At 45.8% G+C, this 12,902-nt stretch overlaps 1 protein-coding gene across 1 annotated transcript in view; it reads right to left on the reverse strand.

Moving 5' to 3' along the window:
• Mov10l1 (Mov10 like RISC complex RNA helicase 1) overlaps positions 1 to 12,902 on the reverse strand; it is an 82,037-nt gene that overhangs the window by 9,268 nt on the left and 59,867 nt on the right. The window contains exons 17-23 of the mRNA XM_042697922.1: positions 12,400 to 12,578; positions 10,246 to 10,392; positions 7,464 to 7,585; positions 6,872 to 6,971; positions 5,458 to 5,622; positions 4,691 to 4,864; positions 840 to 989 (exon numbers count right to left, since the gene is read on the reverse strand). Coding sequence (XP_042553856.1) covers positions 840 to 989; positions 4,691 to 4,864; positions 5,458 to 5,622; positions 6,872 to 6,971; positions 7,464 to 7,585; positions 10,246 to 10,392; positions 12,400 to 12,578 — 1,037 coding nt within the window. The remainder of the gene's footprint in view (positions 1 to 839; positions 990 to 4,690; positions 4,865 to 5,457; positions 5,623 to 6,871; positions 6,972 to 7,463; positions 7,586 to 10,245; positions 10,393 to 12,399; positions 12,579 to 12,902) is intronic.

The following is a 12,902-nucleotide window of genomic DNA, read 5'->3' on the forward strand; positions in this document are numbered from 1 at the left end:
TTATTAAGCCAGGAATGCTACTTTCCTGTAATTACATAGAAGGGTCACATGGACTAAGAATGCACCCTTCAAGAATGCCAATAGCACCTTTTGAGAAATACTGGTTGATAGCTAGGGCTGACACCCTTTTTTTTTTTTTTTTTTTTTCTGGTTAGTCATGGGGCTTGAACTCTGGGCCTGGGGACTGTCCCTCAGCTCTTCAGCTCAAGATGAGTGATCTACCACTTGAGTCACAGTGCCACTTCCAGTTTTCTGTGGTTAATTGGAGATAAGAGTTTCATGGACTTTCCTTGCCCAGGCTGGCTCTGAACCACGATCCTCAGATCTCAGCCTCCTGAGTAGCTAGAATCACAGGCCTAAGCCACAAGTGCTGGCTTTTTTTTTTTTTTTTTTTTGGTTAAATAAAGGGCCAAATAAAGGTCTCTATGTAAATACTTACAACTACTTATATAAATACAACTACTTATCAATTGAAAGCAGACTCTATTCTGGCTATAGAAGGCAGAAGGGCTGGCTTGAAGCAGCCCTTCACTCCAGTTGGTTGAACTCGTATCTAAAGCATAGGGCTCTTCTGTGAAAACCTGCTGTTGAAAATGAGCCTATACACTAGAAAACTGTAAGTGGCGCTGTGGCTCAAGTGGTAGAGCACTCGCCTTGAGCTGAAGAGCTCAGAGACAGTGCCCAGGCCCAGAGTTCAAGCCCCACAGCCGACAACAACAAAAAACAAACAAAAAAATCAAAATGAGCCTATGACCAACTGCCCTTCACAGAGCCCACAACAACCAGGGAGCAAGAGCCACAGAGATCACAAAGAGCAAAGCTGAGTCTTAGGAGCACACCTGCTTCCGGTAGGGAGTGATGACACCAATGTCCCTGGTAGAAACTTGGCTGGAGACACTTCGAACCAGGAGGCAGCAGTAGCGCATGACCTGGACGGCTTCGGCTGGGCTGAACCATGATGGACTCCTCCCCTCACGAGCCTCGTTGCCCTGAGTTCATAAGAAGAGAAAACTTCATTTGTCCAAAAATGCTTACCCAGGGCCCATGCTCAAGGAACAGGAAATACATAATAAATAAGGGGGAAAATCCCTATTGTCATACAGAACTTAAAATCTAGCAGGTCAGTTATAACTAAATAATTAGGATATGAGAATATATGAAATGCCAGAAAGGTGAAGGACTAGTTGGATCAATGTGTCACTGGGGGACTGGTAGCAGATGTGGAAGGTCCGTAATCATCTTTACGGTAAAGAGCAGCCCGTGCTGGACACAGGAAAGGCCGGCTCACAGCCTGCTTGACAAAATGGAAGGTCTCTGTGGCCAAAGGCCAGAGAGGTGCTCAGGGACAGACAGATCGGCCCGACAGGAAGCCCGCTTGTCTGGAGCCAGCATCCAGAGCCCTGACCACAAGCCAGCCGTTCAGCACTAAGTTGCTCACACCCCTCATTCCAATGGCAGGTTCTTTTTTCAGTGAAATCCTTGGAGCTGTGGCTAAAGTGGTAGAGCACTAGCCTTGATCAAAAAAGCTCAGGGCCTCAACCCCTGAACTCAAGCACCAGGACAGACCTGGTGTATGCTCATACTCACATAGGTGGTGAACAGCCTCTGTGACCTTCATCATGGGTGACAACAACAAATGCTGACCTAGGCACCTCCTCCCCCCAGTTAAGACTGCCTATGGAAAACCCAGCTAACATTCTGGACCCAGCATAGGCACTGGCCTATGGTCCTCTACCCTCAGCTGCACGATCTCTCTTGGCCTCCAGGTGTGCCTGGTACTCTTCCCAGGCCAGTGAGTGAAAAAAAATCTTTATCTGTTCTGTGTCCTGATCACTGAGGGCTGCCCTCCATCTTACCACCCTACATTAAAACATCAACATTACTTTGTATGGTGGCCCACACCTGTAATCCCAGACACTCAGGAGGTAGAGCTAGGATAATGGTCCAGAGCAAGCACAAGGCTCCAAATTCAGTCTTTGAAACATTTGTATGTTTGAGTTCTGTTCTACCACCTACGTGTGTTTTTTATACTTTACACTATTTTTTTGTTTTTGTGCCTGTACTGGAATATGAACTCACGCCTGAGTGCTGTCCCTGAGCTATTTTTAGCTCAAAGCTACCACTCAGCACTTTGAGCCATAGCTCTACTTTCTGGTTTTTAGGGGTAGTTGATTGTAGATAAGAGTCTCACAGATTTTTCTACCCAGGCTGGCTTTGATGAACCATGCTTTTCAGTTCTCAGCTTCCTGAGGATTACAGGCATGAACCATGGGCACCTGGTTTCCAATGTATATTTTTGGCTCCCTTGTCAAATATCAGATGACTATAAATATACAAGGAGCTCCAGAAATTACCCCCCTCCAAAACTAATAAATTAATCAATAAATGGGCAAAGGAGCTAAAGAGAGACTTCTCAGAAGAAAAATGACAAACACATGAGGAAACGCCCAAAAATATCCCTGGCAATAAGGGAAATGCAAATCAAAACATCACTGAGATTTCATCTCACACCCGTTAGATCAGCCAACACCAAGAATTCAAACAACAACAAATGCTGGCAGGGATTTGGGGAAGAAGGAACACTATTGCACTGTTGGTGGGAATGTAAACTAGTACAGATGGCAGTTTGGAGGTTCCTCAAAAAATTAAACATAGAATTTCCTTATGACCCAGCCATACCAATCTTGGGCATTACACAGATCATTACAAGTCAGGATATGATAAAGACACTTGCACATCTATGTTTATTGCTGCCCTATTCATAATAGCCAAACTATGGAAACAGCCCACATGCCCCATAATAGATAAGTGAATCAATAAAATGTGGTACCTATACACAATGGAATTTTACTCATCCATTAGAAAGAATATTATGTCATTTGCAGGGAAAGAGATGGACCTTGAACCAATCACATTAAGTGAGGTAAGCCAAACTCAAGAGAGATAAACGGTGCATGGTTCTCTCATATGAGGGAGCAAGATCTAAAATGTAACTGGACATGAAAACTTACATGGAGCTCTAGGTATTCACACACAGCCACGGGAGGAACCCAAAGGTATAACTCCTCTGAACACATAAAATACTATTTTATAAGAACAAATTTCAAGAAATGCAAACATGTATTTTTTGTTGTTATTGTAAGTGTTTTTGTTCTCCTTTTAGAGGTATGAAAGGAGCACAGAAATGGAGGGCATATAAAAAAATGAGTCAATATAAAAATGAATTCCATGAAACTTGTCGGCAGGGACAGGAGGGGGAAACTGGAAGAAAGTGAAGGAAGGAGAGACACTGTCCACAAGGAATTGTATTCATAGAATTGTACCTAACTCACAGAATTGTAACCTCACTCTACAACTCCTTAATAATAAAATGTTAAAAATGAAGCCAACCTTGGCTATGACTCATGAGGTTCATTTCTAGACATTGTACAGGAACCCCTCCCTTACAACTTCTGACTTGTCAGGGCTGGGAAGGTAGCTCAGTGGTAGAGAGCTCGCCTCACATGCATGAGGCCCTGGGTTCGATTCCTCAGTACCACTTAGAAAAAGCCAGAAGTGGTGCTGTGGCTCAAGTGGTAGAGCACTAGCCTTGAGCTAGAGCTGAGGGACAGCTCCCAGGCCCAGAGTTCAGGCCCCACGACCAGCAAAAACAAACAAACAAACAAACTTCTGACTTGTTTTCTCTGATACACAGGAGGCTTCTAAAAAAGCGTGAGGTGATCCAGACAGCACCCTGGAAGTGGACGGAGACAGGGCAGAGCACAGGAGCCAAGTGAGCGCTGGCTACTAGTGAGGGACCTAGCCTAAGAACACGGGGCCCATTCAGAGGGTGGGCATACAACGCCACTCCACTCCTTTTCTCCACAAAACACAGAGAGAGGACGTGAGGCCTGGAGCATGCTGGGTGAAGCTGTCACCCAGGCCCCTGCCCATCAAGGCCAGATTGTTGAGAAGGGGCTCCTTGACTCCAGCTTTTCCTTGTCTGGGTGCAGCTCTAATTCTGAAAAATCTGAACACCATTCTTTTGGGAGGTGAGGTAAAAACCTGGTTTTTGGTTTTGTCAACCAAGTTCCTAATATAAGCTATTTATTTTAATGAAAGCTTACTTAAAAAAAAAAGCTACTAAGCATCTAGTCTCCTCTATCTCTGAGGCCTTGTTGCTCTGTCCTGTGGAGCTGTGCTCAGGTCCGTGGCTGGGGACACCTCACTTCCTACAGGTTCTCTTGGTCCTGTGGGGTGGGCCAGGCACTATGTGGTCGGTTGGCTCCCAATGGTCCAGCCTGACTTCTTCCCAACCTCTCATTGCTCTCCGACATTCCATCACTCAAGTATCTCAGTCAGCGTGCATCTCTTTGTAGAATCCAACACTCATCTGAGCACTTGTCAAAGGACACTGCCCGGCAGAGTCTACTCCTGAGTCTCTTCTGTGTTGAGGGGAAAAAACAGCAGCAGCCCCTTCTTACTTTCTTTCACTCCTGGTGACCAGCCCCTGTCTGCCCCCTTGCAGACCTGGGATGGTTACTGATATACTGATGTAGTTCAGCAACACATACAGGGGACGCATAGCAACACCAGGCATAACAAAGCGTGATCACTCTGGGGGGGGGTGAAGCTGCTCAGCTGGAATAATACCCTCCACCCTATTCTCACAGGACATGGCAGGTGCTTCATCAAGTCAAGGCAGACTTACCCTCACCCCGTGGAATATGAGAGGAAAGCCTTTCTTAGGCAGCTTCTCCCAGCCCAACAGAGAGGTCACTACTTTGGGGTCTGCACAGACTTCAAGCTCCCTGTGATAGAACAGGCGGGAAGGTAGTGCCAGCAGGGCTGAGTGGGACCTGTAGTTCTTCACCAGCTTTGTGACCTGCAAGGAAAGAACAGGTCCAGGTCACAAGAGTCAGCCCCCACATAGTTACTGCTGAAGGGAAGGGAGTTCTAAATGGAACCTGAGGCCACCTCCACATCTATTTCATGGGGAACAACTCCTCTTCTGCTGGTCCTCTCCCCTAGCCTGAAAACGCCTCCAAGGCAAGCTCTTCGGATGACTGTGGACTCCAAGGTCCATTTTCAACAGAAAAGTGAATGTCAGGAAAAAACCTTCTTTTGCTTCTCTCCTGAGTCATCTGACTGAGTCTCTTGGAGAACAGTTATCTCGGTACACTCCTTGTGTGCCGCAGGCTTTGTGCAGGTCACATGGCCCCAGCCTTTAAGCAAAGCACTATGAACCTGTATCTCAGTGGGGACAGTAGAAAGCAAGAGCTTCTGTGGCCTCCTACAGAGCCATGACCACAGGCATGGCACAGTATGAGGAATAACAGTTCACTTCTTGGCTCTACCTGATCTGGGAAGTTGAGGAAGTACAGGCATCTGAGCTCCTAGCTCAAAGGGACACTGTCTGTCCCTATCGAGCTCTACAAGCGTTTTGTATGAAAACATAACAGAGAGCCTGGGACTCACCAATAGCGGGTTGTATGCACCGCAGGCACCAAAGGCATTTTCATCTCTCAGGTATGCTGGTCGTGCCATTAGCCTCTCCAACATGGACACATTCAGCCCATAGGCCATGGCTAGCCTGGACTTGATGACTGGGCCAAGCTGCATGGGGTCTCCAGCAAGCACAATCTGTGACACATACAAAGCTTAGCTAGTGGAGAGTTGATAGCACAACAGTCTATATCAAGATGGGGGACCCACAGGAGTGACAGGCAGGCATCCTCCACCAGTTAGGATTGGTGCTGTACAGGTTGGCTCTTGTCCTCTCTGGCTGCAGGGGATGACGGAAGAGGCTGAGAGACCAGGGAAGATGCTGGTGGAACTGGTAGTGACTTGGATAAAGCAGTAGAAACAGAAAACACTAAATGAGCCAGAGAGTCAAGCTCTTCTGCAGAGCATTCAGTACCTGCTTCCATCTGTCTCATTTCCCGCAGCTGGGTTTTCTCTCCCATTAACTTATTTTTGCAGTTTTTTTTAAAAAAAAATTATTGTCAAGGTGATAGAGGGGTTATAGTTACATAAGTAAGGTCATAGTGATTACATTTCTTGTCTAACTTGTTACTCTCCTCCTTCATTTTTATCTCTCTCTTCCTCCCTCCACAAATCAGATCATTTCCAACATATTGTCTTGTGGGTATCGCTGTTGCATAGGTTTCCACTTTGTCCTTGTCCCATTAACTCCTAACAGTAGCCAGAGTCCTGAGTATGCAACCTATGTTCTTGAAGTTTCCACTGTGCCTGGCCCTGACAATCCCCCAGGGCCTTCTCCCCAGTGCCCTCTCCTGGCACAGGCCCCACACGCCACGTCATGCTGATCATCCCTTGTCTCATCCTGAGACCTCACGTCTTGACTAGACCAATCTACACTCCCTTCAGCCCTTCTTGTGCTCTGCTTCTGAGAGCCCAATGACCTAAGCAAAGGCAGTCCTCAGGAGAAGCCTGAGACGTTTACATGACAGGTGTCAGATGAGCCTTCAACGGGGGAAATCAGTGGAACTGAAGATGGTGCCTCTGCCAGACACACCAGAGGAAGGATCAGGCAGGGCCTGTCAGGCACACACAGAGCTGGAGAGGCACTGAGCAGCACAGTGAAAGGGGACAGGGGAGATCCTGGTAGGACACAAAACCCTGTCTTCTCCCCTTGGCCACATAGGGCTCCCTCAGCCCAGGGACTACAGATGCAGACTCACAAGAGTTCTTAGCTTATGTCTGCCAGTAGTAAATCACAACAAAGCAGTGTCTTCCGCCCAGCCACAAAGTACTGAGGTTGTGACAGACAGTAGAGGCAGGTCCAGCTCCTTGGGGTCCTCATGTGCTCACCTGACCAGTGTAAGGTCGGACAAAAGCTGCACACACAACACACAGTACACAGTCTTACCTGGCCACTCACTTCTGAAACCAGACCCAGAGGGATAAGGCACTCTGGCTCACTTGCTTGCCCAGCTTCATCCACAAAAACGTGTGTGAAGTGTCCAACTCTAGAGCAAAAGACGTTTAACTGGTTAGTTCCTGACAGCTGACTTAGCAATTGATGCTGGATACACTGGTAAAATCCTACTCCACACTAGGGGTCAAAGTGGGGTACCAGGGGGCAAGAGTGGGGATCCAGACATCACGAGCAGAAGCCTGTGAATCTGTGGCAGCAACCTGATGCAATGCAAGCAGTGCATGCGTTTGTCTGGAAGGCTACAGAGGAGACAGGGTGAGTGTGAACGAAGCCTGGTGGTTCAAAGGGTGTAGGTACTGCGCTGCCTGCTTCCACAGCTGACTCCCAGTGAATCACCTACACACCCACTAGGCCTTAGCACCAATACTGTTTCTTCAGAAAAGCTATCTCCACCCATTAGTATCACTCACAGCTGTGGCTTCCCTCTACCACTGTGTCTCTACAGTCTCCTCACAGACCAAGCAAGAAAAGAACAGTCCGTCCTGGGGGAACCTGCATCCCACACACAATGCCTGGTGCTTACCTCACCCCTATCTGGTAAAAAAGCCCTGCGCTGCTACACGTGGTGATGATTATTCTGAACCGAGAGGCTCTCCAGATATCTTCCCCATCTCTGCAGTATGGTTTGATAGCCTCGATGATGGTCTGCGGCAAAGAAGATACAGGCAAGTTTTGTTTTCATTTAAACATTTGCTTAAGCTCCACAGAAAGACAAAGCTGAGAGGAATAAGACACTCTTATTCATCTTACAATAAATAAATAATTTTCCCTTGCTGATACTTCTTAGTAAGACTAATCATTTTCAAATCAAGTCTGTTTTGTTGACTCTGGAGACATGAACATAACAGAATCCTGCAGCTCCTATCAGAAAACAACTTTCTGGTTTTTTTCTTTTTGAGAGCCCTAAAGCCTCTCATTTGCTCTACTATTTGAGACATGCACTCTGCCCTTCCATTACTTTTCTGACAAGAAATGGTCTCTCAATTTTCTTTTTTTTTTTTTTTTTTGGGTCCGGTCATGGGGCCTGAACTCTGGGCCTGGGCGCTGTCCCTCAGCTCTTCAGCTCAAGGCTAGCGCTCTACCACTTAAGACACAGTGCCACTTCCGGCTTTTTTCTTTTTCCTTATGTGGTGCTGAGGAATCGAACCCAGGGCCTCATGCATGTGAGGCAAGCACTCTACCACTGAGCCACCTTCCCAGCCCTTAATTTTCTTAAAATATAATTTTATTGTTATTAAGGTGCTGTACAGAGGAATTACTATTTTGTAAGTTAGGTAATGAGTATAATTTTTTTTGTTGTTGTTTTTGGTTGTGGGCATGTATTCAGGGCCTGGGAGCTGTCTCTGAGCTTTTTTTTTTTTTTTGCTAAAGGCTAGCACTCTACAATTGAGCCACAGCTCCACTTCCAGTTTTCTGATGGTTAACTGGAGGTAAGAGTCTAATAGATTTCCCTGCCTTGGCTAGTTTTGAACTGTAATCCTGAGATCTGAGCCTCCTGAGTAGTTAGGATTATAGGCGTGAGCCACTAGTGCCTGGCTCATTGACAGTCTTGCTCCTTCTTTTGTTTTGGTCTCTTGTTTTTCAATTGGGTTGGCTTTAGACCACAACTCTCCTACCTCTACCCCACACCCTTGGGATTATGGTCTCCTTTTATTTTTTCCCCACCATTTCCTTCCTATCTATCTATCTATCTATCTATCTATTTTTGTCAGTTGTGGGGCCTGAACTCTGGGCCTGGGCACTGTTCCTCAGCTTTTCAGCTGAAGGCTAGCCCTCTACCACTTGAGCCACAGTGCCACTTCTGGCTTTTTCTGCTTATTTGGTATTGAAGAATTGAACCCAGGGCCTCATGCATGAAAGGCAAGCACTCTACCACTGAGCCATCTTCCCAGCCCCATCTCTGGGATTATGGGCATGTGCCTCTGCACCTGGCCCTTGGGTTGTGTTTTAAAACAGTATTTCATTCATAAACAAACCAGGAACATGTAATTTCCCTGAAGAGATAATTTGTTTTTGTTTTTTTCTATTTTTTTATTGTGAACATACTGTACAGAGGGATTACAATTACATAGGCAAGATAATGAGTATATTTCTTATCAAGCATTGTAGCCTCCCCCTCTTCACATCCCTTCCCAGCCTCCCCCTGTCCCCCCACCTAATTCTCCCCCCCCCAAAGTTGTAAAGTTCGTTTTCGACATGACAACTTGTACTTCTCATTGCTGCAACGGGTCCACCTGTATCCTTATTTAAACGACTTGTTTTTCCCCTTCCCCTCCACAAATTATACCGACATCAAATACAGTGAAAGCAGGGTTATACTGTGGGGGAGGGACATACAAAGCAACAAAGAAATAATCTTATAAATGCGTTAGAAACAAATGCATGAAAAAAAACATTTAAATATATATCTTAGGGTTCATTTTCCTAACATCACCTTATCTGACCTTTTCTGCTTGACAAATACATATACTAGATATTGCAAATAAGGGAAACATGGGACCTGTTTCTTTGGGCTTGGCTTACTTCACTTGATATAATTTTTTCCAAGTCTTTCCATTTCCTAACAAATGAGGCAATGTCATTCTTTCTGATGGAGGCATAGAATTCCATTGTGTATATATATCACATTTTCTTGATCCATTCATCTACTGAGGGGCATCTGGGTTAGTTCCATATCTTAGCTATGGTAAATAATGCTGCAATAAACATAGTTGTGCTGGTAGCTTTAGTGTGGTCTTGTTTGTAAACATTTGGGTAAATGCCCAAAAGTGGGATTGCTGGGTCATAGGGGAGCTCTATGTGGAGTCTTTTGAGGAACCTCCATCCTACTTTCCAAAGTGGTTGAACAAGTTTACACTCCCACCAACAATGAAGTAAGGTTCCCTTCTGTCCACATCCCCTCCAGCATCTGTTGTTATTAGAGTTCTTGATTTTTGCCATTCTAACTGGGGTGAGGTGGTATCTCAATGTTGTTTTGATTTGCATTTCTTTCATGGCTAAGGAGGTTGAGCATTTCTTCATGTGTCTATTGGCCATCCCTGAAGAGATAATTTATAACCAAACAAATAAAACAGAACTAACAATGTATTTGGGGATCAGATAAAAGAAAAATATGAGAATTTAACAAAACAAAATTTGTGCACTATACGGTTGATAATTTAGAATAGGTGGGAATGCAGTAAAGGAGTAAGACCCCACCACAGAGCTGAGTTATGGCAAAGCACATTTTCTTTCACAACTCTGTGACCACTTGGTATCGTCTTCCTCCTCACATGACATTCCTTCTCTCCAAACACATGGCTCACCTCCTCGAACCTGCAGGTGGCATTCACCCGGACCATGGCAGCTGGCTTCAGCACCTTGCTCTCGTGCAGCCGCAAACACACAAGATCAGCAGCACTGTTAGAGGGGGCACAGACCAAAATCCGGCTGTCTGGCAGAGCATAATGTACCTTTATCAAGACACAAGATACCAAGGATCTTAACTATCAACCATGAAAATGGAAACCTGAGTCTGATGTCCAACGTACTCATGTGTATTTAGAGAGATTCAGAGGTGCAGGTTTGGATTTAATTCCCGACCATCTATCTCTGTAACATGCCCAAAACACATCTCAGAGTGGCTCCTCATTGGTCAATACTAACCTATGACCCAATGGTAAGGTAGTCAGCACTCTCCATGATCTTAAACACACATACTTGCTCTCTCTCTCTGTTGCTTGTAGGGCTTGAACTCAGGGCCTGAGTACTGTCACTGAGCCCTTTTGCTCAAGGGTAGCACTCTTCCACTTTGAGCCATAGCTCCACTTCCAGACTTCTAGTTAATTGGAGATAAGAGTTTCATGGACCTAACTGTGCAGGCTGGCTTTGAACTGTGACCCTCATATCTCAACCTCCTGAGTAGCTAGAATGACAGGTGTGAGACACGAGAGCCTGGCTCTAAACTAAGTAGCTAGGATGCCAGGCATGAGCCACCAGTAACTGGCTCTAAAATACCTCTTAAGGCAGAGCAAAGTCACATTAACTCTCATGTACCCTGCTCCAAGTATAGTGCTAGGGCAAGCATTCAAGTTATGTTTGCTAATCAAAATCCTGAGTGACAAAAATACTATACAATATTTTCATAAATTTAACCTAAAATAGATACTATCAGCTTCTCAGAGTGACAGCTTTAGCCACTGTCAAAGCAACTTCTTCAGTAAACACATCTGCAGGGATGTCTGCTATCCTCTGAGAGAGAAGTTTCCTTTTACATATATGCAATATCTCCCCCCCCCCCTTTTTTTTGCCTGTACATTGCCCCTGAGCCTCTTTGTGCTCAAGGCTAGCACCCTACCACTTGAGCCATAGTGCCACATCTGGCTTTTTCTGGGTGGTTTATTGGAGATGAGTCGCAGCGAGCCGGGCGCTGGTGGCTCATGCCTGTCACCTAGCTACTCAAGAGGCTGAGATCTGAGGATTGCGGTTCAAAGCCAGCCTGGGCAGAAAAGTCCATGAGACTTTTTTGTGTGTGTCAGTCATGGGGCCTGAACTCTGGGCCTGGGCACTGTCTCCCAGCTCTTCAGCTCAAGGCAAACGCTCTACCCCTTGTGCCACAGTGCCACTTCCTCTTTGAGACTCTTATCTCCAAAAAAAAAAAAAAAAACCACTAGAAAACTGGAAGTGGTGCTGTGGCTCAAGTGGTAGAGCGCTGGCCTTGATCTGAAGAGCACAGGGACAGCGCCCAAGTCCAGAGTTTAAGCCCCACGACCGACAAAAAGAGTCTCACCGACTTTTTTTTTTGCTTGGGCTGGGTTTGAACTGTGATCCTCAGATCTCAGCGTCTTCAGCTAGGATTTCAGGCGTGAGCCACCGGTGCCTGGCTTAAAATAACTTTTTCTTGTTGGTCATGGGTTTTCAACTCTGGGCCTGGACACTAACCCTCATCTCTTCAGCTCAAGGTTAGTACTCTACCACTTGAGCCACAGTGCCACTTCCAGCCTTTTGTTTATGTCATGCTGAGGAATTGAACCCAGGGCCTCATGCACGGGAGGCCAGCACTCTACCACTGAGCCAACTTCCCAGCCCCAAATAACTTTTTTCTTTTGTCAGTCATGGGGCTTGAATTTTGGGCCTGGGTTCTGTCACTGAGTTCTTCAGCTCCAGGTGATCACTCTACCACTTGAGCCACAGTGCCACTTCTGTTTTCTGGTGGTTAACTGGAGATGTCTCATAGACTTTGCTGCCTGGGCTGGCTTTGAACTGTGATCCTCAGATCTCAGCCTCCTGTGCAGCTAGGATTACAGGCATGAGCTATAGGCACCCAGTGAAATAACTTTTTAAGATCCTAAAATTCACAGACTTAATGTTATGAGAACAGATTTTCTCAAGCTTTTTAGGCTGATTCTAGAGTTTAAACTGTTTCTGCATATATAGACACATGAACACAGTAGAGTCATGAGCAATGCTGCTGTCCTTACCTGTAAAACAGCCTCAATTATTGTCACAGTCTTTCCAGTTCCAGGAGGTCCAAAAAGAATATATGGGATTGGACGACAGTCACCACTCAGAATTCTTCTAACTGCTAGCTTCTGATTTTCATTTAGCACAGGGTTGAAGAACTCCTTATCTCTTGCTTTAGGGATCTGAATTTCATCTACTGTATTCAAACAGACAGGAAGTTTAGTTAAGATTCCAGACAATTCTTTTTTTTTTTTTTAATTTTTTTTTGGGTTCCGTCATGGGGCCTGAACTCTGGGCCTGGGCGCTGTCCCTCAGCTCTTCAGCTCAAGGCTAGCACTCTACCACTTGAGCCACAGCGCCACTTCCGGCTTTTTTCTTTTTGCTTATGTGGTGCTGAGGAATCGAACCCAGGGCCTCAAGCATGCAAGGCAAGCACTTTACCACTGAGCCACCTTCCCAGCCCCAAGATGCCAGACAATTCTGTACAACTACAGGACACAATGCTTGATCAAGAATCAAA

The sequence above is a fragment of the Dipodomys spectabilis genome, unplaced genomic scaffold (genome assembly GCF_019054845.1).
Source record: "Dipodomys spectabilis isolate Male_0828 unplaced genomic scaffold, ASM1905484v1 ptg000230l, whole genome shotgun sequence".
Taxonomy (NCBI): Eukaryota; Metazoa; Chordata; class Mammalia; order Rodentia; family Heteromyidae; genus Dipodomys; species Dipodomys spectabilis.